The sequence below is a fragment of the Sceloporus undulatus genome, chromosome 3, assembly GCF_019175285.1.
Source record: "Sceloporus undulatus isolate JIND9_A2432 ecotype Alabama chromosome 3, SceUnd_v1.1, whole genome shotgun sequence".
Lineage (NCBI taxonomy): Eukaryota > Metazoa > Chordata > Lepidosauria > Squamata > Phrynosomatidae > Sceloporus > Sceloporus undulatus.
The window spans coordinates 223197791-223223694 of NC_056524.1; the positions used below are offsets into that span (position 1 = coordinate 223197791).

The following is a 25904-nucleotide window of genomic DNA, read 5'->3' on the forward strand; positions in this document are numbered from 1 at the left end:
AAAATGGGGTGGGTGGAAAGGCTCTGGGAAATAATAGGGAGGCTTCATGGGCTGCAGAAATACAGCTCAAGAGCATCACTTTGCCCATCCCTACAATAAAGGCATCACCTATTTGGATTTTTCCCTAATAGAACAGAATAACCTTAATTTTGTAGGCTTATTAGAGGTCTATAGTTTTAGGGTTTTATTGAAGGTAGACCCCTTGACAGTAGAACAATTTTATCAAGTCTGCTTGCCAGGCACCCAGTTTGATGAGTCGGATGTGTCAGATCTAGACCTTATTTAAAAATCAGCTCAAGTTTTAATTAGCCCAAATCTCAATGAAAGTGAGTCCCACTGAAATCAAACAGACAATTGCAATGAATTTCTATCTCACTAGTTTCTCTGACTAGCTCTCATTGGATGTGAGCTAATATTTTGCAAAGTCACTGCTTCTGTTTTATGTTTATTGTTACCATTCTTTTTTGTGTGCAGACATTTTAAGAAATTGTATATTAAAACTGTTAAAATGCATATTTACTTAAAAGTGAACTGCACTAGGGGAGGCTTGTTTCAAGGTAAGCATACATAGGACTGCAGCCTTAATCTCAAACAAGTCAAGCTAGGATGACTTTGGCAACACAATTGTTGACATTAATGCTGCATCATTAGTACTTTTCAAAACTCAGTTCAATTTTACAACATGACTACCCCTGGATATATTTCCTAGATGTGAAAATACCACATTTTAGCCAAAACAGAGGAATCCTAAAGAGAGAGCCAATAAACAGGATTTGACTAGGTGAGGTTTCTACCGCCAACAAAAATAAAACAATTTTTTTTCTTTTAAATTGGGACTGCATTGGCTTGTTTTACCTTAATAACAACTAAACGTTTTCCTGATGCAAAAGCATGGAGGCTTCCTGACAAATTCAGTGTTCTCTTCCTAATGAAGGTGTTTATGGCCTCACCAAAATTAGAGACAAACTGGATCTCAAAGGCAGTAGCTTTTTATTTTGCTAATGGAATTTAAAGTTTATTTCCTGAACTTTAAGAGTTTCAGAGTTCTCACATGGCCAAAAGGAGAAAGAGCCTGCCTGAGTACATGAATACCATTCCATACCATCTGAACTGAAGACAACAACCACAAAATTTTGACAAAATGCAGGCCTATGACTATTGTCACCTTTCTTTACTTTCTCCTGTATGATTTTTAACACCTTTGAGGAAGCCAGTGGAGCTTCAAATGCTTGCAATATTTGTGCATTTTGGCTGACCCACTAAAGGTATCACTGTTTTGTGAATTTTAGAAGTTGTGTTCAGTTTTACACTACTTTCCATAGGTTCTTGTTCTTTTTGACAAAGAATTCACTACACACAAACCTTTTTTATTCGCTGGCACCAGTCATTGAAGTCTTCCTCATTGTTACAGAAGAAGCCCTGTAAAAGAAAGGTAACATTTGCACATAAATGGAATATATAGTCTGAAGAAGAAATTGGGTATAATCATGTCTCATGTGATAAAAGTGATTGTTTTAAACATGTTTTGAGAAACAGCCACCTTTTGAATATTTAAAGATTAGCACAGCAGTGTATCTATCCTATTGAGACAACTAGATACAGAGACCAACTATTTAGGGAGAAGAATTCTCTGGAAGTAAAAAGACAGTTGAAAGACTGCCTCAGATCCTAGCCCCCACCTAGAATGAAAATGAACTGCAGACACACACTCACCACTGCAATGGAAGGATCAAGCTCTGCAATGCTCATTCTACAGGGTGGATGCTGGCAGTGGAAACTGTCATCAGGGATGTGACAACTGTCTATGGGCTCTACTGCAGGTTGAGTAGTGTGTGGGTCAAGATAGATTAGCTCTTCACCTGGAGAAAAATAGACCAGAAGAAATTATAATCGAAACAATACTGAATTTCCCATGGGATGAGAGCAGAGTTATTACTGAGGGATTAGGGGTAGTTTCCTGGGGTGTTAGCAGATTTTGCTGAGAAATGCATTAGGTCTCTTGAATATTTGAGACCAGCTTCAGTAAACAACTAGTATCCAAGTTATATAAAAGAAATATTTATATTTACTTTGAAACATACATACATACATACATTCCTTTAGTTAACTAGGACCTGGCAAAGTTTCAGGTGAGAAAGAACTGAGGAGAACTGGCTCCCACCATCTTGAAGAAAGGAGAAAGACAAAGAGAAGAGGGTATCCATCTCTATGTGACACAGACACCTGGGAGTTTCCAGGGTCACGTGGTCTGGGTGCCTAGAAATGATGTGCATGCATTTCAATCAGCAGTTGAGCAAATGGGGAAAGCTTCAGAAACCATGTAAATAAAAAAGAGGCATTCAGGAGAGCCTTACAATGCCTATTGTTCCTATTACTCTAATTGAAAATGGTTGAGGGTGTGAAGAATGCTCAATGTAGCAGCATTATCCAATTGTTACATCTGTCAGATCAAGACTGGAAAAGCCATGTTTTAAACTAGCCTTCCCCAAGGTAGGGCCCCAAAATTACTTTTTAAAAGTAATTTCTTCCCATTACTTGCTCTTTTGTTTGAGAAGTAGCCTACTGCTATTACTCACTGCAATAGTAGTTAGAAACTTGTTACACTAGTAAAGCAACTTTCTTCCTCCACATTTCATTACTGTGGAAATGTAAGTTCATTATACCATCATTACTCAAAATTTTAAGCAATTGCATACATACCGGTACATCCTTACTGAATAAGTCTCCAGACTATTTCAAGGAAAGCAATTGCAGATAACTATGCTACTAGTTACTTGGTGTTTCCAAGTTCTATTACATCCTATAACTCCAGTCAATATGACCAATGGTCAGGAATTATAGGTTTAGTCCAAAATACCTGGAAGGCACCACATCAAGGAAGGTATGTTCACACTCATACATCATGGATGGCATTCAGTACGCAACTGCTGGGGATGACTGTTACTCACCTACATAGCCAATGAAATAATGAGCACTATTAGGTTTTCCTCCAATGACTCCTAAAGATTGAGGCATCATAAAACAGTGCTGGAAAACAACAGATGTGCAGTGTGTCACACAGCAGCTAGCAGAAAATGGAACATCCATATAAGTAAAGCACAATATACAGCTAGAAAAAATAAGGATACACGCTGGCTTGCTGTGTATCCAAGAACAGCTAAAATACCTATATTTAGGATAAAAGCCTTGTCACAAAGGACAGCAGTGCATAATGTTTATGACAAGCAGCAAAATTTAAAAGGTTTCAAAGTAGTAACCACTGAATAACCACTGATTGATAAAAAATGACTGACAAATACTGACAATGACAACGATCTCCATAGATAGGGAACTTGAAAGCACAATCCACAATCCTAGGCATACATATTCAGCGCTAAGTCCCACTGTTTTCAATGGAAGTAGTGCTGAGATTAAGCAAGCACAGGACCATGGCCTTGGTCATTTTTCACTGGGTTTGCAAAAGAGCACAGTGATTGCAAAGGGGAAAAATAAACAATTCCATATAATTAAATTTGTGATAAACACAAGATCACAACTACTAGTTTCAGGATTTCTCTTCATCCCACTTGAACTGGTCATTCTACAGAGTTCATGCTGGGACTATATACACAGTCCCTACATCTGTGATTATTCTTAATATTCTAGCTGATGTGACTCATGTGATTTGTGCATTTCAGATATATTGGGCCTTAACATTTAATCTTAGACTGCTTCTTTCAAATAAATTAGCATTGAGAGCAGTATAAAGCACTTTGGCCTAGCTATCAATGGGGTATATTTAATAAGTACTGTAGAGTTATTAAAATGCACATAGAGTACTAGACAGTTTTGCCTGTATATGCAGTGCAAATTATTATTTCTTACCTTCAGTGTTTCAATATAGGCTTCATTGATATCTGTGAGCCCAAGGCGAAGAGGTATCAGCAACACTAAAGGTTTCCAGAGCAACAGCCTGTCTGTACATTCTGCTCCATCTGGATATCCATTGGAAAGTAAGTCTGATTCTGCAACAGGAAATGCTGAAGCTCCAGGACATGGACAGCCGAGTTTGCACAACCTTCCTACCCAGAGTAAAGACATAAGCAGAAACACACTCAACATGGTCTCACACAATATGCCAAACCATTGGTCCAGTCAGCCTGATCCTAAGGTTTCAAGAATAATTCTTTTCTGGTCCTGTTTCCAGAGATCCCTTCAATCTAGAATCTACTCCATGAAATGCTCATACCCAAATGTCATTGTTATCGAAGTGCTAAACCAAATACTAAATACAAGAATGGCTTTACCCTTCAATTTCAAATTTAGTCAGGGATCACATACTGGATATAGTCATGCTATATGGCCAATCAGATTTAGTTATATGTCAATGCAAGCAAAGGCAAATTTACTGGCTGTACAGACTGGTGATAAATGCCAGCATCGGGGTGGAGTGGGGGCATGGCAACTGCACGCCGCTTGACCAGACAATGCCCCGATGCTAGTGTCATGCCACATGCCTGACCAGGCATCAGGTGGCGACATGCCGCTTCAACACAGCATTTGGACACGCTGCGCTGAAGAATCGGCGAAAAGCTGCCACTATGGTGGCAAGGGTGGCTTTTTGCCATTCTAAAAAGAACCGGCATTTTGCTGCTTTTTTTTAGAGAGCAAAGAGCTGGATCAGGGCCGCGGCATGCAGTTACTGCGGCCCCAATCCAGTGCTGCACTGAAAGGGGCAGTGCAGAGCCGCTACTTCGGGGCGGTTTGTAGAGCCCCAAAGTCCACTGAGAATGAAAACAATTGGACACTGGACATATGGGTGATCATATACAGTCAGGGACCACTTTAAACATCAAGGGGGAAAAATTAGCTCGCCATAAATGTATGTTGTTGTTGTGGAAATATGAAAACATCGGGCAAGGTTTTCCAGGTTTAATATATGACTGGAGTTTGTCACTTCTACCACCATGAAGTTGCAGAAGTAGGGGAGAAACTGCACTTCTCTTCACATTTACAGAATGCACCATGCTAGATTCAGAAATCTTAGTTTTGGAACCTAAACTTTTCCCATCTCCAAACAAAACAAGTAACCTTTGAAACATACACTTCTGCTTATACTGTTTTAGTCACACACCTCTAACCATTATGTCTAATGAATTTCACCCAATGAAGGAACTATCCTTGGCTAAGAGTTCTTCAATTCACATTCAGAACATTACCAACTGAGATACCAAAGTTAACTGTATTCATCTCCTTTACTGATGTGTCCTAAAGTACTTGTTACAGATTAGAGGAATGACACTTTCAGTTAAAAAAATACACACTCCAGTTTCAGTCGATTCAACCGAGATATTTTTCATTGAACACACTGATACAGTACAATGATACTCACTTATCTCCTCCATCACAACAGTATTGTCCATAGCTATGTGTACTGCCAAGGAGCTCCATGTATCAAAAGTAGCAAGTTTTCTATAAGGCAGAGAAAGAAATATTAGTGGTGAGCACATTTGAAAAGACAGGCTGCAGCTACATCAAGAATTTAAAATTTGCATGAGGTCTCCAAAGCCGCATGACTGGTCATGTTTCACAAGGTAGCTGTTTAATACAATTATCAGATACAAGTGCAGCATCCCATAGCTTTACTTTCACATTATGTTCATGAGATGATATTTGAGCATACTGCACAGAAAGTGTTCCCAGTGTATAAGCATACAACTAAATAACTATAAACTCAGCTTCAGAGTCTGAAGTCAGAAATGGTCGGATTGTCTCCAGCAACCAAGAAAGAATATCTACACAATGTTCAAAGCCTCCTTCTCCTACACAGGTATGGACCCCAGCCTCATTTTTCCTTTTCACTAAAACATCTCTCATCAAGAGACATAGACTGTAAGCAGTCCGTACCAGTTTGGGAAAATGTATTTTTTAAAAATGTATTCCAAAATATTTCGTATCATGATATAGACACTAGCCTACAAAACTGCTGCAGACAATATTAATGCAATCGATTTCATTCCATTTTCCTTCATTATTTGGCTCAAGGATTAAATCCAACTGTTAGCACCTACTGGAAAAAGCCCAATGCTTCAATGGGAATTGGGTGTCAGCACTTAAGTTCCATTGGTGGGATACAAACCGCCCTGGTTTGCTGCGCGAGGGAGCCGCAGTGGACAAATCACGCGTCTCCCTTGTGCAGCAAAAAGAACCCGCAAAAAGTAGGTTCTTTCTGCAGCACATCCGCTGGGACATGCGGACGCTAGGCATCCGTCATGTCAAAATGGTGGCACCCGTATGTACAGGGCGCCGCCATTTTGACACCCTCATCACGTGCGAGGGGCGAGTCGCGTCTGGAAGTGCCGCCCCTCGCACATAATGACGGCGCCCCGTAGGGCCCGTCTGCACAGCGCCATTGATTCCTAGCTTGAACCCTAGCTGATTCCTAGCTGAATCCCTAGCTGGGGATTACCAATTAGGTGTGCAGTTGTACTTTTAGGCGGTCTGTAACATGCCTAACATTATTATGTATCGATTATGTAGTTTTAGAAAATAATGGGGTAGGAATATGTCATGTCATGGTATTAATAATCTATCAATAGCCACATTGGACAAAAAAGACAAGGAGAATGTTCCTAGAGACATCTGGCTAACCATCACTGGGACAGAATCTTACACTAGGTGGATCTTTTGTCCTACCATGCAATAAAAATGTGAAATTATTTCAGTTATTTGTACTTGGTGGGACTACAGACTTTACAGAAATGATATTGGAAAAGAAATCAAGTTTCTGAAAAGTTACATATTATGCTTCTAATGTTTGCTTGTGAGACAGACAGAGAATTTGTTACTATGTGCTATATAAATATTGAAAATAACTATGGACTTAGACTAATTGTAAAAGTTTGGCTTTAATTTCTTAGACACAGACAAATAATTTGATTACCTATATTTGGGTTCACCTGCCATAGTGCATGCCTACAGCACAAGGCCCAAGAAGAAATGCTGACATCAGGATTAAAAAAATGTCGCCAAGACATATCTTGAACAAAATACCTGAAACTCCCAAGTCTCTTTTGACTTGTTGAGGTGATTATTATTCAGAAGAAAAATAAACAAGTAGCACGGATCAATTTGATTTTGTTTGAATATGCTGCATTGTGGAAATCAACATGGATAGTTCATAACAGTCCATCTGCCTTGGTCCAGGCCTCGGAGGTGGAGAACTGCTGGACCTGATCCCATTCCCCACCACCACCCCTTCTCCTTTGTGTCGTGTCTTCCAGATTGTAACCGAGGGCAGGGAACCGTCTAACTAAAAGATTGTATGTACAGCGCTGTGTAAATTACAGCGCTTTATAAATAAAGGTTAATATAATAATAATAACAACAACAACAACAACAACAACAACAATTCTGTGGAGTAAAAAGTATCAATGGCAGTAGGAACCACTGTGTACTCACCTGAGTACTTGTGCAACTGTGTTTGGTCCATACCACTGGCCTATGGATTTCCCCTCTCCAACTCCCATCTGGGCTACAACAAACAAATTAGAATGGTTCCATAACATCACCCAAGCCACTGCAGATTCTTAACTAAGGTAACAGAAACTAGGTGTTTCCCTAAAATTCTGGTGACAAACACAATACTCATTAAAAATAATTATGGAAATATCTCAAAAACCAATCACCTCTTTACTTGGAAAGGAAGGAATATTAGTAAAGCTTTACAGAAATGAACTTCTTATAAATGGTGTGTGTGTGTGTGTGTGTGTATACATTTTGTATATATTGGAGAGTACATATGAAAATTATGGAAAGGGAGATGAGATTTTGAGAGACATCAAAAGAAGCACAAGCACAGGGCTCCCAAAAGAGTTGCCATATGAATCTGTTACAGTTCTTTGATCTTTTAAAGGAACCATCTATTGAGGTAGAATGACACCTGACTTTGGGAGATGCCGGAAATATATTACTCATCACTAAACAAAAATGCAGCAGCTCAGAATGTGTTGACATAAAATTAACAGCATGTTTCCCTCTATTTTTATTCCTTAAAAATACTAACTTGTTAGCCTTGAAACTACTTCAATCACTTCCAGTTGTTTCTAATTCTTAGTGAAGGTGACTGTGCTCACTGAATATGACAGAGATCAATCAAAAGGTAGATTCACAAGATAAGTTTTTTCCATGGAGTTATTTGTGACTGTCACAATGGAGAAAGCATATGAAGACTTGAGTTTCATCTACATATTAAAGAACTCTTCACTTTTCTGACATAAAACATCAGTATTTTAAAAAAAACATATTGTTACTATAATGAACTGAAATTAGCTAAATGACTACAGGATGCTTTCTCAAGGCTAAATTTTGTGTTAATCTGAATATCAGGGGAATTGTGAATAGAAGGAGGAATTTAAAGGGGTGAATGCGAATAAATTTGTACATATAAACAAAAACAAACAAAAAAAAGAAATCTACCATGCTTCACTCCTAGTATTCACTCTACGTTCTATAAGAGAAAAATGCCAGAAACTATTGCTCATCCTGCTTACCAGCAAGTTGAAGAGCTAGTTCAACTTGTAGAGAGTATTCTGTTCTGTATAGTCTCTTGACTTGGCACACTTTTTTTAGAAGCAAATCCAAATTAATTCATTTTTTTACACTCTTTATTATTTCAACATATCAATATATATAACAAAAACATATTAAAACCTATCAGTACATTCTCTTCTTTATCTTTTTCTTCAAAAAGAGAATTAATTCAGTGGGCATTATTTCTAGGTGTGTGTGTATCTGTCTGTCTGTTTATATGAGATTGTACTGTTATAGAATTAAGTGGGAGGGTTTTCCGAAAAGGCCCATGACTCATGATAAAATACAAAATCTGAATCATTGCTATGCTTCTTTCTTTCTTTCTTTCTTTCTTTCTTTCAACAGTACAAAAAAGTTGCTTGTTTGTTCATTTAGAACACAGGTGAGAAACATTAATTCGAAGGCTGTATTTCCTCAGGCAAACCTCAAGGGGCCACACATTGGTTTCTGGCCCACTGTCTCCCAAAGTGGATAGGAACACCACTTTATTCTCTCCCCCTTGCCATCTCTATCTTTAACAGAGAGGCTATTCAAATGCATCTATCAATGCACAGACCTCTTCCTGTCTAATGCTGCCCAGCTGTCTGCCTTTAGGCTGTGCAGTGGTGATTATTATTATTATTATTATTATTATTATTATTAACCTTTATTTATAAAGCGCTGTAAATTTACACAGCGCTGTACATAAATTTTTTAGTCAGATCAGGTCACTCTGCTGATAACATTCTTTGCAAAATGTTAATGGGGTTATCTTTTTGATAATTAGGATTGGCTTTAACTCTTTGTGTTCAAGGGACAAATTATCACTTGGCAAATGAAGCTGACATTTAGTAGATGGGTTAGCTAGTGAAATCAAAAAGCTACAGCAACATCTACAGTGGGTGTGGGATGACAGATGGAAAGATACCTTAACTCTCTACCCCTATGCTCCCTCCCTTGCTGCTTAGCTGGATGTTGGGAGAGAAAGGCTTATGAAGTCCTACTCACCAGCCAAACTCCTGATTTCCCACTGCATAGCTATTATATACCAATTCAATGAGCAGGGGCTGGAGGGATGGGATGGAACAAAATAATGTTTAAATCTCAGCCTTTTCATACTGGCTCTGTCCTCAGTACTCAGCTGACTGTGGAAAACAGGTGAAAAGAAGGAAAAAGTGGTCCCAGCTGAGAACAAAAGCTTGGTAAGAAAAGCCTTGGAAAAATGGGACTCAGTGAGATGGAGAAGTTCCCCAGTTGACAGCATACAAAAAACAAATGTTCATAAGCAAGAATTTATATCCAAACATAACCCATATTTTTTCATATTGAAACAGCGACTGCTTTGAAAACTAAAATCATAAGGCTGCATTCTGATATTGATTACAATATTAAAGAGAGATGAAGATGGAGCACTGGAAAAAACACAGTGCAGGTAAAAATCTTACCTATTTGGTGAATTGAGTAGTAGCTGTCTTTTTTGTCAATGAAGGCATTAAGGACATTATAATAGTTGTCTGTCTGTTTCTTCCCTTTTACCCACCTCCAATCTAGAATACCAAAGAAGTTTACATCAATATTCCCAACTTAACATATTGTTCTTTTTCTCTGTGTGCTCACAGTTAACCGATTAATTTGCACAAGACTACCAAATCTACTTACTTCAAAATCATGAAGTATCTAATTACTACAAAGGAATATGACCATGAAATACAATTCCAAACTATTCTTGAAGATTGTTTAGTCAGAAAAGAGGTCATATGAACATTTCCCAGTAATTTCTTTTCTTTCAATGAAGTTTGGATAAAAAATTTTTTTAAATCTTCTTAAGACACACCAGCTAAGTGTTTACCGCCACTGCTCTTATGTAGCACTATCAATTCTCACTACAATTTCCAATTCAGTTCCCATTACAAAAAGAACACAAGCTAACCTGCCAACAGAAGTAACTGTGTTGGTTATCCTTGTGAATTGACTTTTAGACAGCATGAGCCATTGTACATCTTCTGAGAGGTATAAAACTATCAAGGGTGAATGGGAATATTTTCATACAGTTCACTGAGCAGGGGCTTGAGGTGGGTGGATGAGTGGGTAGGTCAAAAGGATGCTTAAACCCCATGCTTTCCATAAGGGCTCTTGACAACTAGTATTTTTGACAGGCCTTGCCCCATCTATACAAATGAGTGCATCATGCCCTTTCACCATCATTACGATTGATGTTTGACATACCTCTGCCTAAGTGTCTGCAGATCAACGCCTGAGCAAAGATCATCTGGCCACATCTTAACATACAGCCCCAACCAGTGTCAGAGGTAGGACCCATTCCTCCTGCAGTCATAAAGAAAGCAGAGAAAACAAACATATTAGCAAGTGTGTCAAAAACAGTGTAAAGCAAAGAGAGCACTGTGGTGTACCTAGACTAGGATGGTGAAAAAGCCATGTTATGGTTGCAATCATATGTAAATTTATCTGGGATTAAGATATATTAAATACAGTGTGATTTAGTTCCATGTTAACATGCCCAAGCTTATATACTCAGTGTTGTGCTATTATCTACTCTTCAGTTAGGTGGAGTAGAGGCAAAAATCAAAGGAAGGGTGAAATGAAGGCCCGAAACAGACAGGCCAAAAAGTGTGGCTTCCAGATGCATCAAGGGCATGGTGTGGAGACAACGTACACTCAAAATGTGGCCAGAAGCTGCTCTGAGGCTGCTTAAGGCGGGCCAAAGCTGGCCAGAAACGGAGCAGCAAAAAGCTGCTCTTTGCCAGTGACCCATTGAGCACCATGGCAGGGGTCAGCTTTGGGACTGCACCGTCCGGTTACTGTGATCCCAGGACAAATGGTGCTGGAGTGGCCTCTAGCTACTCCAAGCTGCCAGTCTGCTTTGCCCCTAAGTTATATATCAGGAGTGAACAAAGTGTGGTTCTGAAGATGTTGTTGAACTGCAACATCCAGGATTCCTCACCATGGACTGTGTTGCTAGGGCTTATGGGAGTGACGGTGCAACATCATCATCATCATCATCATCATCATCATCATAGGATTTTATTTATATGCCGCCCAATCACTGGGAATCCGGGTGGTTTACAACAGAGGGGATAATAGACGGTTCCCTGCCCTCAGGCTTACAATCTAAAAAGACACGACACAAAAGGAGAAGGGAATGGTGAGGGAGGGAGGGGATCAGGTCCAGCATTCTTCTCTCCCTCTGAGGCCTGGACCAAGGCAGATGGACTGGAGGGAGGACTCTTTTTCTTAACTGAAGCCAGGCCCAATGACTTTGGGCCTGTCTTTTCATTCCCTCTAAGGCCAGAAGATGACAGTTGGAAGGAGGGCTCTTCCTCTTCAGGCCTGATGGCATTGGGCCTGTCCTTTCACTCCCTCTAAGGCCAGAAGATGACAGTTGGAAAGAGGGAGGGACTGTATATTTCCCACCCCTCGTATAAATAAATATATTTTACAAGGTAATTCTTAATGAGCACAAGCACCTTGGATGCCCTATGATGTATGTTGGAAAACAACTATACATATTTTTTAACTATTTTGAGAATCACAACAAAAACCTTGAATAACCTGTTGCCAAATGTTTAAGCTCGGACAACGACAACCATATCTACTGCCAATAAATGGTTCAGTCCTGAGCTATAAAATAACAATAGTTTCTGGATATAAAAATGCAACATTCCAGAGTCTTAACTTAGGAAAAGCATATATAAAATGTTACTTTTGTTTTTGAACTTTTAAAAAATTGCACATTTAGAACAAGTATACAGGGGAATTTCACTTTACAATTCTCTGTTGTCACCATTTTTATAACTTCCAATTTGGTTTCCATTGTTTTTTGGGAATCTGAAGAAGGTAGATGCCAGAATATTTAACTAAGAAATTGTAATATTTCCTGTATTTGGGCAGTCCTCTTTAGAACATATGTAGACATGCAAACAACAAGAGAAGCAATAATAAGCTTTGAAAAGCACACAATACTACCCCCTTCCCAAAAAGTATACGTTGGATGTCATCCTGTGTAGTGGTTTAAAGGAATGTAAATTGGATTTATAACACTGGGGTGGAACAGGTGAGCAAAATAAAGCAGTTTCGAACCGCTTTGAAGGCGGGGTGTTTAGATGACGCATCCCTACAAAGAAGGTGGAAATCAGAGTGAAGCCATACCCCAGAGCTAAAAACTGGAGCAAACCAAACCCAAGATGGTTTAGCTTAGCACAGAAAATGTGCACCTTCACGGCTGCATATAAACAGCCCAATGTGAGTGTGGGGCTGTGGCAAAGCAAAGAAATGAAAGTGCAACAACTCCAATGGATGTCATTACATCCGACAGTCCAACAGGGGGGGCATGGGAGTGAAGGGGCTATGTAGGAGGAACCTCCATGATTGTGTTTTGCCAATGTATCACTCGCACACTGATGCACCAATGCCTTGTACAGGCGGAGCATTATCCATGCGACTGTGTGGCCAATCAAAGGGGTGGCAATGCAATGGGATCACATCTGGGTAGATATATAAGGCACTAGAAAGTTGCCAGCATTGTGTTTGTGTGACAGTATGCATCTGTGGTGGGGAGGCAACAAAAAAAATGTATCCAACAATGCAGCTTAATGCTGCACTGTGCAGCTGGGCTGTGCACATTCAGTGAGCCTTGGGACTAGGCCATGCAGGCAGTGGGGTTTCAATCCAATTTGGGATAAAGCAGGATCAATCTGCTTTTTCCTGCCCGTCTGCTCTGGCGCCCTGAGGAATGAACATTCATGATCAAACATGACTCCCTTTTCTGGAAGGCAGAGCCCCAGCCAAACGACTTTCAGGCACTGTAGACAGGGTGTATTAAGCAGTTGTGGCAGGACCCCAACAAGCCCTGCAACCAGGAGAGTGCTGCAGCACTTCAATCTGCAGTCCCTTGGAAATCTTTCAGTTGGGGTGCTGCCAAGCTGAAAAGATAGGTTTTGGGGGATATGACATCGTCTGAGGTAAGTAGGACGATAGAGAATCCCAGCCTTTGTATTCTGACATTACTGTATGTTTTTGTGTTTCCTATTTTCAAAGTAGGGCAGTATTTGTCTTTTCTAGGAATGCTAGAAATGTAGTAAAACATCAGAAGCATAAAAGAAGCAAATGTAAACTTACATTCTAGAATCTAGACAGCTACAGGCAGAAACATTTCTACTCCATACTCCAAATGAAAAAAAAAGAGTCTTATCAATCTATTCCTATGAAATACTGGTGACTCTAGCCAACATAAAGTTCCTGTTCATTTCACCAGGTTGTAGGTAGATCAAGTACTAAAAAATAAACAAGCCTCATTTGACGGTATGACTAGAGACACAAAGACTGCTTCTTACCAATTGCTGGAAAGTTTTTTCTGTATGTGAACCAGAGGCGAGAAGTCACGTCCAACAGAATCTCTTCTTTCTCTAAAAGGTTGGAAAAAAAGTCACAATCCTACTAGAAAATGGTATTATGCCAGTGATGGTGAACCTATGGCGCCGCGTGCCAGAGGTGCCACTCAGAGCCCTCTCTGTGGGCACCAGTGCCATCGCCCCAGCACAGAGTTTGCCCGAGTTTGTTACTAGAAAGCCAGAGTGACATGGCACTTTGCAATAAATAAGTGGGTCTTGGGTTGCAGTTTGGGCACTCGGCCTCTAAAAGGTTCACCATCACTGTATTATGCTAATAAAGGCTTCGTGGCCTATTGGCTGAAATAAAGGTATGTTCAACTTCAGCTAATAAAGCACTTTGGTACCACTTTAACTGCCATGGCTTCATCTTATGAAATCCTGGTATTTGTACTTTCTTGAGGTATTTAGCATTCTCTGCCAGGAAGCTCAAGTGCCTCTGAAAACTACAAATCCCAGGATTCCTTAGGCGGTAGCTGTAGCACTTAAAATGCTATGAAACAGATGTAATTGTGCTGTATGAAAGAGACCTCAATGGTACTATCACTGAATAATAATTCAATGCATCAAAAATGTGGAAGTGTTTCTTTTCAGCTTTAGACTGATTAAATATCTGGATATCAGACTAGAGGAATCACAAGACAAACAAACCAAAATTATGATACCGTGTGTGTGAGATAATGCTTTTTAACATTTCAGCTTCTCTTGGATATCTTTCTTGTAGCTTCTAGAAACCAGAATCATGTAGGAAAACAGAGAAGGAGTGTACACCCTGACTTTCATTCCAAAAGAATTATTGCTTTTTGTAAAAATATTCAGTATAGCAAATAGAGGTTGTTAAGGAAATGAAAAAAGGAAAGGCTATTACAGTAAGGCTATTAGAATGAGAGCAAAACAACATACAGCTATCCTGTGTTAAAGCCTACTAACAGAAAGTGTGAGACAACAGGTTTCAAGATGGTACAATGGAATATTAATAGTAATTCAAAATATTCCAAATATATTTGTAAAATCAATACCTGTTAATACACTATATTTCCTCCCCAGGATCCAAACAGGCTCTTTCGTCTCTGGGAAGTCTTCGTACTCAAACCTGAGTGTATCGTACGTGAGAGTAGCTGTTCCAAAACACAAGACACAAAAGACACTCAGACACCTTTTAACATTTTTTCTGTTTCCACAGGGACATTTAATCCAGAGTATTTTTAAGATGGGACACATTATGTGACCTCCACATATCCAGATGGCAATCTCTTAAAACAACATTTTAGAATGAGATAATTGCTTTTTTGGGGGCAAAACAGTGAGCATTATTTTGGCTCTGCATTCAGTTCTGAGCTCCACATTTTAAGAAGACTATAGACAAGTTGGAGCAGGTTCAGAGGAGGGCAACAAGGATAAGAGTGTCAGGGAAAGAAAACATATGAGCAAAGGTTGATGGCGCTGGGCATATTCAGCTTGTTGAAGAGAAGACTGAAGGATGACATGATTGCACTTTTTCAATACCTCAAGGGCTGTCACAGAGAAGAGGGGCAGGCATGTTCTTTGCTGCCTCAGAGGGTAGGAGCAGGTCTAAAGGTTTTAAGTAACAGGAGAGTAGATTTTGATTGAACATTAGAAGGAAATTCTTGAGAGTGAGAGCAGTTCAGCAATGGAACCAATTGCCTAGAGAGGTGGTGGAGTCTCCTTCTGTGGACACCTTCAAAAAGAGTCTTGAGAGTTACCTGTTGGGGATGCTTTAGCTGGAGATCCTGCACAGAGCAGGGGCTTTGAAGCTGGTGACTCATGAGGCCTCTTCCAACTCTATGATTCTATGAATATACTGTATATTGGGCACAATCATTTCATTTTTTTACAATTTCATTCAGCACTTTATTTTCTGGTCCTTCTGTTATAAAGTGGATTAGAGGATTGCACCATCTTTTACTTATAGCACATGACAGCAACATGAACAGACTTGCTGGAGGAAACATCATTTTGTTCAGTGAGCAGAGGTTTTCAGCAATACAGTGGGGTCTTGACATCCACAGGCTTGCCATCTGTGGATCCGAGCATCTGCAGATGGCACATCCCATTGTTTGCAATGGAGGCGTGTGCACGCAGCCGCACTAGCACATCACATCCTCAATTGGGGAAAACACAACTTGAAGTCCTGCATTTTTTCTCATCCCCCAGGAGGGGTACGGAACTATCTTCCGTAGATATGAAGGGCCTGACTGTACTCTGTAGGACCAAATCACAAAGACCCACAAACCTCACTGGCCCCTACACTTGCTGCCCAGTCTACTTCTGACTAAAGTATAAGTGTGATGGGAAGCTGCCAGCAAGTAGCATACAAAGAAAATGCCTCAGTAGAGCTTCTGGCTCTATGCAACCCTTAGGGCTAGCAACAAAGTGATAAACAACATCAAACAGATGGCCCTAAATTGAGCTCAATCTTCTGTTCACTGCCTGCCAAGTAAAACACTCCACTGGAATCAAGCCACCTTCTGTTTGCATCTAGACTGTAATCTTTCACTGTATGCTTTCAAGTGGAATCTACCAGTGTTCAACCACACACCAAGGCCCCATTTCCACTTACTTGATAATACGGTTCCTGATCCGAACTGGTGAACCGGTTCAGCAGCAGAGCTGGTTCAGACTATGTTTCCACCAATTCACCAATTCGGATCGGTAAGGGAGCAGGGCCAGCAAAGTTGGGCTGCAAGAGGAATGAGCAGGCACCGGGCAGGAGAGTAGGAAGGTCTGGTGCGCTGTCTGTGCTGCCAGGGAGCCTTCCTGTCCCATTTTGGGCCTGCTCGTTCCCGCCTTCACGCAGCTTCCCAGCGTGCCTTTTCACTGCCCGGCGGCACGGACAGTGCACCGGGCCTTCCTACCCACCTGCCTGGTGCCTGCTCATTCTTCTTGCGGCTCAACTCTGCTCCCTTACCGATCCAAAGGTAATAACAGAATGGGGGGGGGCAAGGGACGGTAGAAGGATGGGGACAGAGAAACTGGGGACGGAGAGGCAAGGGAGACTGATGATGGGAGAAGGATGGGGCCATTGCATCTACCCCCCATCACAGGAAGCAGATCCAAATCCACACGGTTCACATTGAGATGAATTGATTTATTTCAAAATAAATTGATTCAAACAAAAAGAACCGGGGGAAAATCAGCGTCTTTTTGACGTGGGTTAAATGGGCCAAAAGCATGGCCTCCCTTTCTGAATTGCTTCAGCAATTCGAATTAAATGGGAACCATGCTCTTTTAAACCGGTTCATACTGAATCACGATCGGTTTAAAAGATAGTGGGAATGACCCCCAAGGCCACTCCTGCACTTTGTGTGTTTGTTTTTGTTTGTTTGTTTAAAGAATAGTAAGATAAGCATATTGGAAGTGATGGGATGGGTGGAGAAATTTAAAGAGTCAGATGGAACAAGGGAAGAAGCATCTACTGTAAAAATGAAACTGGGTTTCACATTATAGACTCAGGTTAATAGCACATGAAATCAGACAAAAAGGCTAAAGATGACAACTTTTCCTAAATTAGAAAATAGGAGTAGTATGCATCTCTTCCAAATCTGTCTCTCCTCCTGTCCTTTTTGAGATTCAGGCAGAAAGGAAAGCTCCCTTATCTGCAAATGAAAACAGATTTGTCTCTCAAGGTGCACACAGAGGCTGGGTCCAGGTATTTGGAAAGTTCTGAAGTGCAACAGCAGAGCCATTCACATGGAATTTAAATTAATCCCAGCCTTTGCAGCACTTCTCAAATTTCACATGCTCTTTTTACAAGGGGATCATAAATGCTTCCACTTTGGAACAACCAAGAACATGGACATAAAGAACAAAGTAGCAGTAACTTTTGCTATTCCTATCTATGTTGCTGTGCCAATGATCCTATGTTTTTACAGTTCTCGAGAAGAAGGCTGCAGCCACACAGCAAAATTAATACAGTTTGACACAGCTTTAATTGTCATGGCTCCATGCTATGGAATCTTGGGATCTGTAGTTTGTTGTGGCATCAAAGCTCTCTGACAGAAAAGGCTAAGTATCTCACAAAATTACAAATCACAGAATTCCACAACATTGAGCCATGGCAGTTAAAGTGGTGCCTTAATTCTGCAGTGTAAATGCAACCCAAATTTCCTTAATCACTTTCCTTACCAGAATGACTGGTCCAGTTGCTTTAGGACCTCCTGCAGCGGAGCAATCAACAGCAGTTACTGTACTAACAAATTTCACTGTGCTCTCTCCTGTTCTCCTACCTTACATTATACAGTACTGTCACTAGACATTAAGCCATGAGACAAATAATTCTTGTTTGGGATCCACCCTCTGTTTAAATATCACTGGTCATGGCAAATCAGGAAAAGCAGTGCAAAACTTAATGAGAAAGTTAACTGCATGGAATGTAACTTTGCATCTTGACACACAGGCTAGGAAGCCACCATATATGTCATTGATTGGGAAAAATCAGCACCCCCACAGTTATTTTCGCATTACATTTTACTTCCTTCCCAACGTAATACAGCTCTGTTTAAAAAACTATTGCCAAGCATCCACTACTACTCAGGGTTGAGGGGGAAAAACAACCACTATGTGGGGGTTTTTTAAACCAAAAAAACCTGTGGGGTTGTTTAAACAAGGTTTTTTCCCCCCATTAATGTTGTAATTTTAAAAATTGCATCCTGATTATATCAATACTGTATATCATTTTATTTATTAGAAAGCGTGATCAGCCATGTTTTAATGCCATCTAACATTAACAACTTGAAGTTATTAGGCTTTGATATCATTTACATATTTCAATAAAACTTTGGGCATTATATTGACAAATTGGTAGGCTATATATAAGAGTATAGGACTACACCAATTTAGGATTAAATTTTTAAAAAATATGTAGTAATATGCAGTTCAGATGTTATGGCCACTGGCTCAAATAATAATTGTTCTTTCAGTGCTCTTTTACAGCAAGTTGTTTTGGTTGAACTTATGTTTATTGAAGAATGTGTTTCTGAATAGCATTTTTTGCACTATGAAAGTAATTTTAAAAAAGCAACTGACAGTGGATACTAGTCTAACAATGAACAACTGCAAATAAACTGTTAAAGTTCAAATGTTTTAATTAAAGCTGTCATTGTTGTTCCAGTAGGGTTGGAAAATAATAAAAATACCCAAATGTTAACTAGGGATGGTGGTAGTTTTTCCCCAAAGTCATTTGGTTTAAAAAACCAACCTGGTTTAAACCAGCCAGACCTGTTACTAGTACAAATGCATTGCATTTGCAGAAGAAATTCTAGGCCCCTTTAGTTTTTTGTTTGTTTGTTTGTTTTTTGTAGAGACAACCAAGTGGAGTATGTACCCACTTGTTGTAAGTCTAAACTAGTTAAGAATAAGCTAGGCTGGGGTGTAAACGTACACTTCAACATAACAGCCTTTTCTCCTCTGCTCTTCAATCTCTTTTGTGGAGCTTAAAATCAATAGATCTCCAGATCACACATTCAGTTCAAATTTCACATACTTTGCAACCTTAGAGGGCATCCTGCTCTGTGGGCTGTGAGATTCTGACTAGCATTTAATGTGATACTTTCTGAGAAAAGACTGCTGAATCCTTTTCAGGAAAGCTACAAATACACACAATGGGATGAGACCCATCTAGCTGCCACTGTAATTCCTTGAGCATGCCACATTTCAAACAACTATGTAATAGGTGCATTGTTTCTATATAAAAATCACACACAGCAGTCACATCACCAAACACCAAGATCAACATGGAGAGCAGATGGAATCTGCTTAAGATGAACAATGGCCTAAGACACATTCAGCAGATGACCAATAGCCATCTCTGCAGTGATGCTGAAGTGCAATCCACAATCCCAGCAACCCTAGCCAACATAGCCATTGGGTAAGAGATCATGGGAGGTACCACTAAAACAATCTAGTGCAGTGATGTCCAAATTCTGGCCCTGCAGGTTTTTGGACTTCAGCTCCCAGAAGCCTCAGCCATCTTGGCTAATGGTCTGGGATTCTGAGAGCTGAAGTCCAAAACACCTGGAGGGCAAGAGGACAGGTTTGGGGGGCAAAATCATGGATTTTGATATGACCCGTGGATAAGTCAAGGGTCAAACACCGGGGTATGTAATAAAGGTTCTAAACAAAGGGAGAAAAAACACCACTTTGCTCCCTCCTTCTCCCTCGGGTCACAGTCTGGGCATGCAAAATGTGGATACAAACCTCCAATTTCCCTCCCGTCCCCACAACTTTCCCCAAGGCTGATGGCTTACAAAAAGACCTCCAATTTGTCTCCTCTGTCTCCTCCCTCCCTTCTCCACAGCTTTCCCAAGGCTCACGGAGAAGTATTACTGTATTGACCCATATATACGTCTACCTAGGATTTTAGAGCCCATTTCTGGGCTTAAATTTTTCGACTTATAGGTGAGTATATATGGTAATTACATTTTGAGAAAGAGCAATAAACCTCTAAGCAGTATGCTAATATTACTGCTACCTGAAAGTTACCATAGCTGGTTTGTGAAGGATGAAAAGAACTGCTCAGTCATTCTGATTTCTGAAGATGTTTCGATTTATTTCATGTATTTCTGCCAATTATCTCAACATTCTAATTATTTTTACGTGTTTTGGTCTATATGTCCTTCCACCTTTTCTCATGTATTCCAAATGATGAGCCAGCTTCAATTATTCACTGTTCTGCTAAGCGGAGAAGGAAGACAACCATTATGTGCTCTAGATCCTGGACCAACTAATCAATTAGTTTGTTAATTAAGCCGTCAGGTTAAGATAGCTAGCCTAAGGAAACTACCTGTGTAAACAAAGCTGCTCAGGGGCAGTAAGGTCTACAATGCTGCTAAGCAGCACAGCTAAGAACCACCAACCTCTTCTTATTACAAGTACCAAGAGCATCACTTAGCTACAAGCTTGCTGTGTACTTACCAAACATAGAAAGAAGCACAGGTCAGCCAGATGTTCTGTCATTTCTTTCCCTCCTATAGAGGGTATCACAGGAAACAACCATAAAGTAATATGAACTGACATGGCAACCTAATCTTGAATATGTTGATCTAAAATCATAAGCCACCCAAATATGCTTCTCACAGACAAGTTAGCCTTATATACACTGTGTTGTTGCTACTCCTGCTGTTATGTGAGATCAAGTTCAGCTTACAGCAACACTATGAGAGACGTCAAAAAGACCATGTGTCATTAACAGCCCTCTCAAGTCTTACAGATTCAGCACCATAGCTTCCTTCATCCAATCAACCCACCTATAATTTGATCGTCATCTTTCCCTACTGCCTTCAACTTTACTCCACATTAAACATCTTTTCCAATGACTCCTGTCATCTCATGAAGTGTCCAAACTACAATAACCTTTGTTTAGTCATTGTGGCTTCTACTAAGAGTTCGTGCTTGTGTTGTGCTTGGACCTATTTGTCTTTTGAGGATCCATGATATCAGTACAATGCTCTTCCAGCACATTCCAGAAACACCATTTTCCCCCCGTCAGCTTTCTTCACTGTCAAGTTTTCATATCCATATAAAGAAATCAGAAATAATATGACATGGATGATCCTGACTGATGTATCTTTACATTTGAGGATCTTGTTTAATTTTTTTCATAGCTCACCTTTCAAGTCTTAGTCTTCTTCTGATTTCTTGACTATAGTTTTCATTTTGATTAATAACTAAGACAAGGTATAGAAAATACAGTGCCTTATTTTATTCCCAGTCTATGGTCATGCCCAATAGAAGCTATGTGACAACTACTCTATGATAAAATCCATCAGCCACTCAGACAGTGTCATCAAGAAGATACTAAGTGCTCAACTGACCTCAGGAATTATAGATACAGTCCGCCCACCCCATACATGGGCTTCCCATATGCAGACTTGACCTCACGCAGACGGCAAGCCCAGGGAGACAAAATGATGCATGGGCACCGCCATTAAAAGCAATGGGACTGGAGATCCCATGGTTTTTTCCATACATGGGGGGTCCGGAACGGATCCTCAGCGTGTACAAAGGGCCCACTGTAGACTGTGCAGACGATTGGTTTGAAAAGATATTATGAAGCATCCAGTTTTCTTTCCCACTGTCATTAAGACATGTGAACATCAGTGTTACAGGGTGACAAACTATTTTGTTTACTCTGTGGATGTCTGGAATATGGAACATCTACCAACCTTAGTTCATCAAGGATAAAGTACAACATGAAGAACTCATATAAAATTCCTATGAAAAGGAAAAAAGAACTGAGAAATCAGTCAATATGATGCAACTACACATGTGTGCTGATGGCATACAGCAGTAAAAATTCACACATGCACACTATTTGAATTGGGTGAAGTAGGAGATGCTCAGATGGAATATCCTTACTGACACAGCATTTCTGTTGCTACATAATGCATGTCAAAGATATAATGCATGTCAAAGAAAGCATGCTTCCACATTAGAAAGAATTGCCATCACACTACTAGAAATGGTACAACATTAAGACACTGTAAACCATCAGCTAATCGATAAAAACAAATTTCAATGCTCTTGTTCCACCTGCTTTTTTATCTTCCACACCTAGGGTGGAGAGGATAAAGTCTCTTAGTAACATAACAATTTTAATCATACCTTGATGAATACAGCCAAACATCAGAGCAAAACACACCATTAGTGTTTCTGCAATGCCAGAACCAGTGAACCAAACAACCCCAATTACAGACCCATCATTTCACTACTTTAACGACATCAAGCAACTCATTCTTAGCAACCAGTGTTTAATAGTGTTCATCATAATGTTAGTCTCAAGACCACTGCATCTTATGGCAATGTACGGAAGATATAATCCATATTATAAAATATGATTAGGCTGATATCAGAAGAACCTAAAACACATAAAATATTGTTAAATGACCCTTCATGACTTCTAAATGTGAGCAGCCAACTGAAAGCTGGAGAGAGCAAAACGTCCATGAAGCAAACTTCTACAGATACTCCAATAGACAAAACATTGGAACTCAAAAACTGATTTAGTATTACACTAGAAATGATGTTATCCATGCATTTAGTTTGTTTTACAACAACAGCACTAAAAAACAACAACAGAACAGCCAGCACAGCAGCAAGTGTGCTTACCTAGATCAGACCATGGTTTGAGGCGAGGAGGGGTTTAAGCCTTTATCCCAGCTAGAATGGGAAGGGAACACAACTGCCTTTTTGTTTTACTTTATAAAACCGAGCTAAGGCTAAGGATATACATAAAATCATTAATAACTTTTCAAAAGTTGGTGAAATCTTGGCTTTTAGTCCAAAACATACTGCAGAAATAATCCAGTTTCAGATCACTTCACTCAATACTAGGGAATTCTGGGTACAGTAGTTTTGTGAGACATTTAGCCTTCTCTGTCAGATAGCCCTGGTGCCACAATAAACTACAATTCCCAGGATTTCCTAGCATTGAGCCAGGGCAGTTAAGGAAATCTCAAACTGGATTATTCCTGCAGTGTGTTTTGGACTTTAGTTTGCACAAATTAACCATTTTATGTCTTTGTTTTTTAAACAATATTTTAATATGTCAAACTGCGGGCTTCGTCTGCATTTTTATTTTTTGTATTATAAATAGGAAGGACTTTTTCAAAATTGTGAGATTATAGCTCTATAATAATAAAAGAAAATGCCTATGTTATCTACCGCAGCTATAACTCACCAGGACATTGTGGAGACACTTCAAGACCAGACAGAATGTTTTTGGTTGTAATCTAAGTTGCAGTGCCCAGTTTTAAGTCAAAATTTCAAAAGGGAATGAGTGGTTCTGGAAGCAAAAAGGCGGCCTGCCACAACTGATGAAGAAATCATGGTAGGCACATCAGATTTTGACAGTGTTTTTGGTCATCGACCAAGCTGCAGTGGCTATTTCAGTTTGAAATTCCAAACAGTGAGCTCCCTGGGTGCAAAAAGGTCAACTTAACTAATTGAGAAGCACTTTTCAAAAAAGGACAAGACAACTGTTGTTATATGCTTTTTCTAAGGGCCTGGACAGGCCAAAATAAAGCTGCTTCGGGTCACTTTGGAGGTATGCTGTTTAAATGGCACATGCATCTTAAGAGGCCAGAAGCTGCACTCCAGTTCTTAGGACTGGAGCGTGGCTTTGGAACATCTTCTGGCCTCTTAGGACACATGCATCATTTAAACAGCATACCTCCAAAGTGACCCGAAGCAGCTTTATTTTGGCCTGTCAGTTCGGGCCCTAACTTATGGTGACCCCCCCCCAACATGGAGAGAATATGACTTGCCTAAGATCACCCAATGGGTTTCCACAGCTGAGTGGAGATTCAAAACCTGGGGGTGAAGCAAATAGGCCAGGACCACAGTGACCATACAGTCCACTCCAAAAGAAGACTGCCACTTGCAGTTCCAAGACGCCATTGCAGGAGCCGGATTAAATCTGCCCCTTTTTAATCTAGTCCTTTGGATGAGCTCACAACATCAGGGTGGCTTCTGGCCACTTTTTGAACATGTGTCATATAAACACCATACCTCCAAAACAGCCAGAAGCTGCTTCATTTAGTGTGTGTGTTTCGATCCCTAGTCTCCAAATATCACATCAAACCGGCTCTGAGGTATTTCAGGTAAAATTCTTGATGAAAAATGGAGGAACAGGAAAATTCCCAAAAATGAGGATATCATGAATGTAAGGTATTCTGAAGTAAGGGGCACATGCTTTTCTCCAGCAATTATTTAACAACTATATGTTTTGTGCCAGAATTATTTCAGACAGTTCATCACATGTTATTAAAGACAAGAGAAAACTGCTTCAAATCTGTCAAACATAAACAAGCTATTGCTGTAGTTAGTTATCTGTTGTGCATCTTGGGTTTTTGGTAATTGTTTGACTTAGTACAGATTTACCACTAAGCAGCACAAACCTATAAGTACGTATTTTGAATCTTTGTTGTCTCATTTAGAAAAGTCAGCAACCTCAGATTAACAAATAGTTTTTCACCCACTGAGAAAAATCAGAAATCAGATAGCAAACAAAGGTATGATGCCATTCCTCATCTTCTTCTTGACCATTCTTATAAAGGTTTTTTTTCCCATGTTGACTTACGACACTTTTGAGAAGATATAAAAATCGATTGTCAAGACAAGAACATCTCATATGTAAATGTAGGAAAACCCACCTGAACATTATATATACTCAACTATAAGACGACCACATGTATAAGTCAAGGGCAAGTTTGGGGGCCAAAATTATGGATTTTGATATGACCCATGGATAAGTCGAGGGTAAAACTTAGCAGCATATAGCAAAGGATCTAAAGCAGTGCCCCCTAAACTTCAGCTCCAAAATCTCTTAAAGGGCACAGTTTGGGGGAGCACTGATCTAAAGGCTGAAGGAAAGCAAAACAATGTCAGAGAACATACAACATTCCAGCAGACATAGCTGCTTGTGCTTTCTACAGTACTTACATTGACCCATGGACAAGTCAGCTCAGGTTTTGGGGGTCAATTTTAGCTTATAAGGCCTGAAAAAAAGAAATCCTTAAGAGTGCCCACTGGTGGTTCTTAAAATCTTTATAAACTTGACCTGTTGTTATTAACTGCCCTCCAGTGAAACCTGACTCACGGTGAACCTGTGAATGAGGGTCCCCTGTCCTCCGGTGCTCTGCTTAGTTCTTCCAAGTTTATACCCCTGACCTCCCTCATGGAGACAATCCATCTATTGTGTGGTCTTCCTCTCTCTCTACTCCCTTCTACCTTTCCTAGCATTATTGCCTTTTCTTATGAGTCATGCCTTCTGATGATGTAGCCAAATTTGGCTCAGTTTGTTCATCTTGGCTTCCAGGGAGATTTCAGCCTTGATCTGTTCAGGGACCCATTTGCTCATCTTTTCAGCCGTCTGCGGTATCCTCAGCACTCTTCTCCAGCACCACATCTCAAATGAGTTGATATCCTTCT

General features: G+C 40.0%; 1 protein-coding gene across 1 annotated transcript in view; it reads right to left on the reverse strand.

Annotated features, from left to right (window-relative positions):
• Positions 1 to 25904, reverse strand: part of ATG4B (autophagy related 4B cysteine peptidase) — a 36400-nt gene that overhangs the window by 9125 nt on the left and 1371 nt on the right. The window contains exons 2-11 of the mRNA XM_042459458.1: positions 14975 to 15073; positions 13902 to 13973; positions 10777 to 10875; positions 9996 to 10097; positions 7441 to 7513; positions 5372 to 5451; positions 3865 to 4061; positions 2949 to 3027; positions 1714 to 1859; positions 1363 to 1419 (exon numbers count right to left, since the gene is read on the reverse strand). Coding sequence (XP_042315392.1) covers positions 1363 to 1419; positions 1714 to 1859; positions 2949 to 3027; positions 3865 to 4061; positions 5372 to 5451; positions 7441 to 7513; positions 9996 to 10097; positions 10777 to 10875; positions 13902 to 13973; positions 14975 to 15073 — 1004 coding nt within the window. The remainder of the gene's footprint in view (positions 1 to 1362; positions 1420 to 1713; positions 1860 to 2948; positions 3028 to 3864; positions 4062 to 5371; positions 5452 to 7440; positions 7514 to 9995; positions 10098 to 10776; positions 10876 to 13901; positions 13974 to 14974; positions 15074 to 25904) is intronic.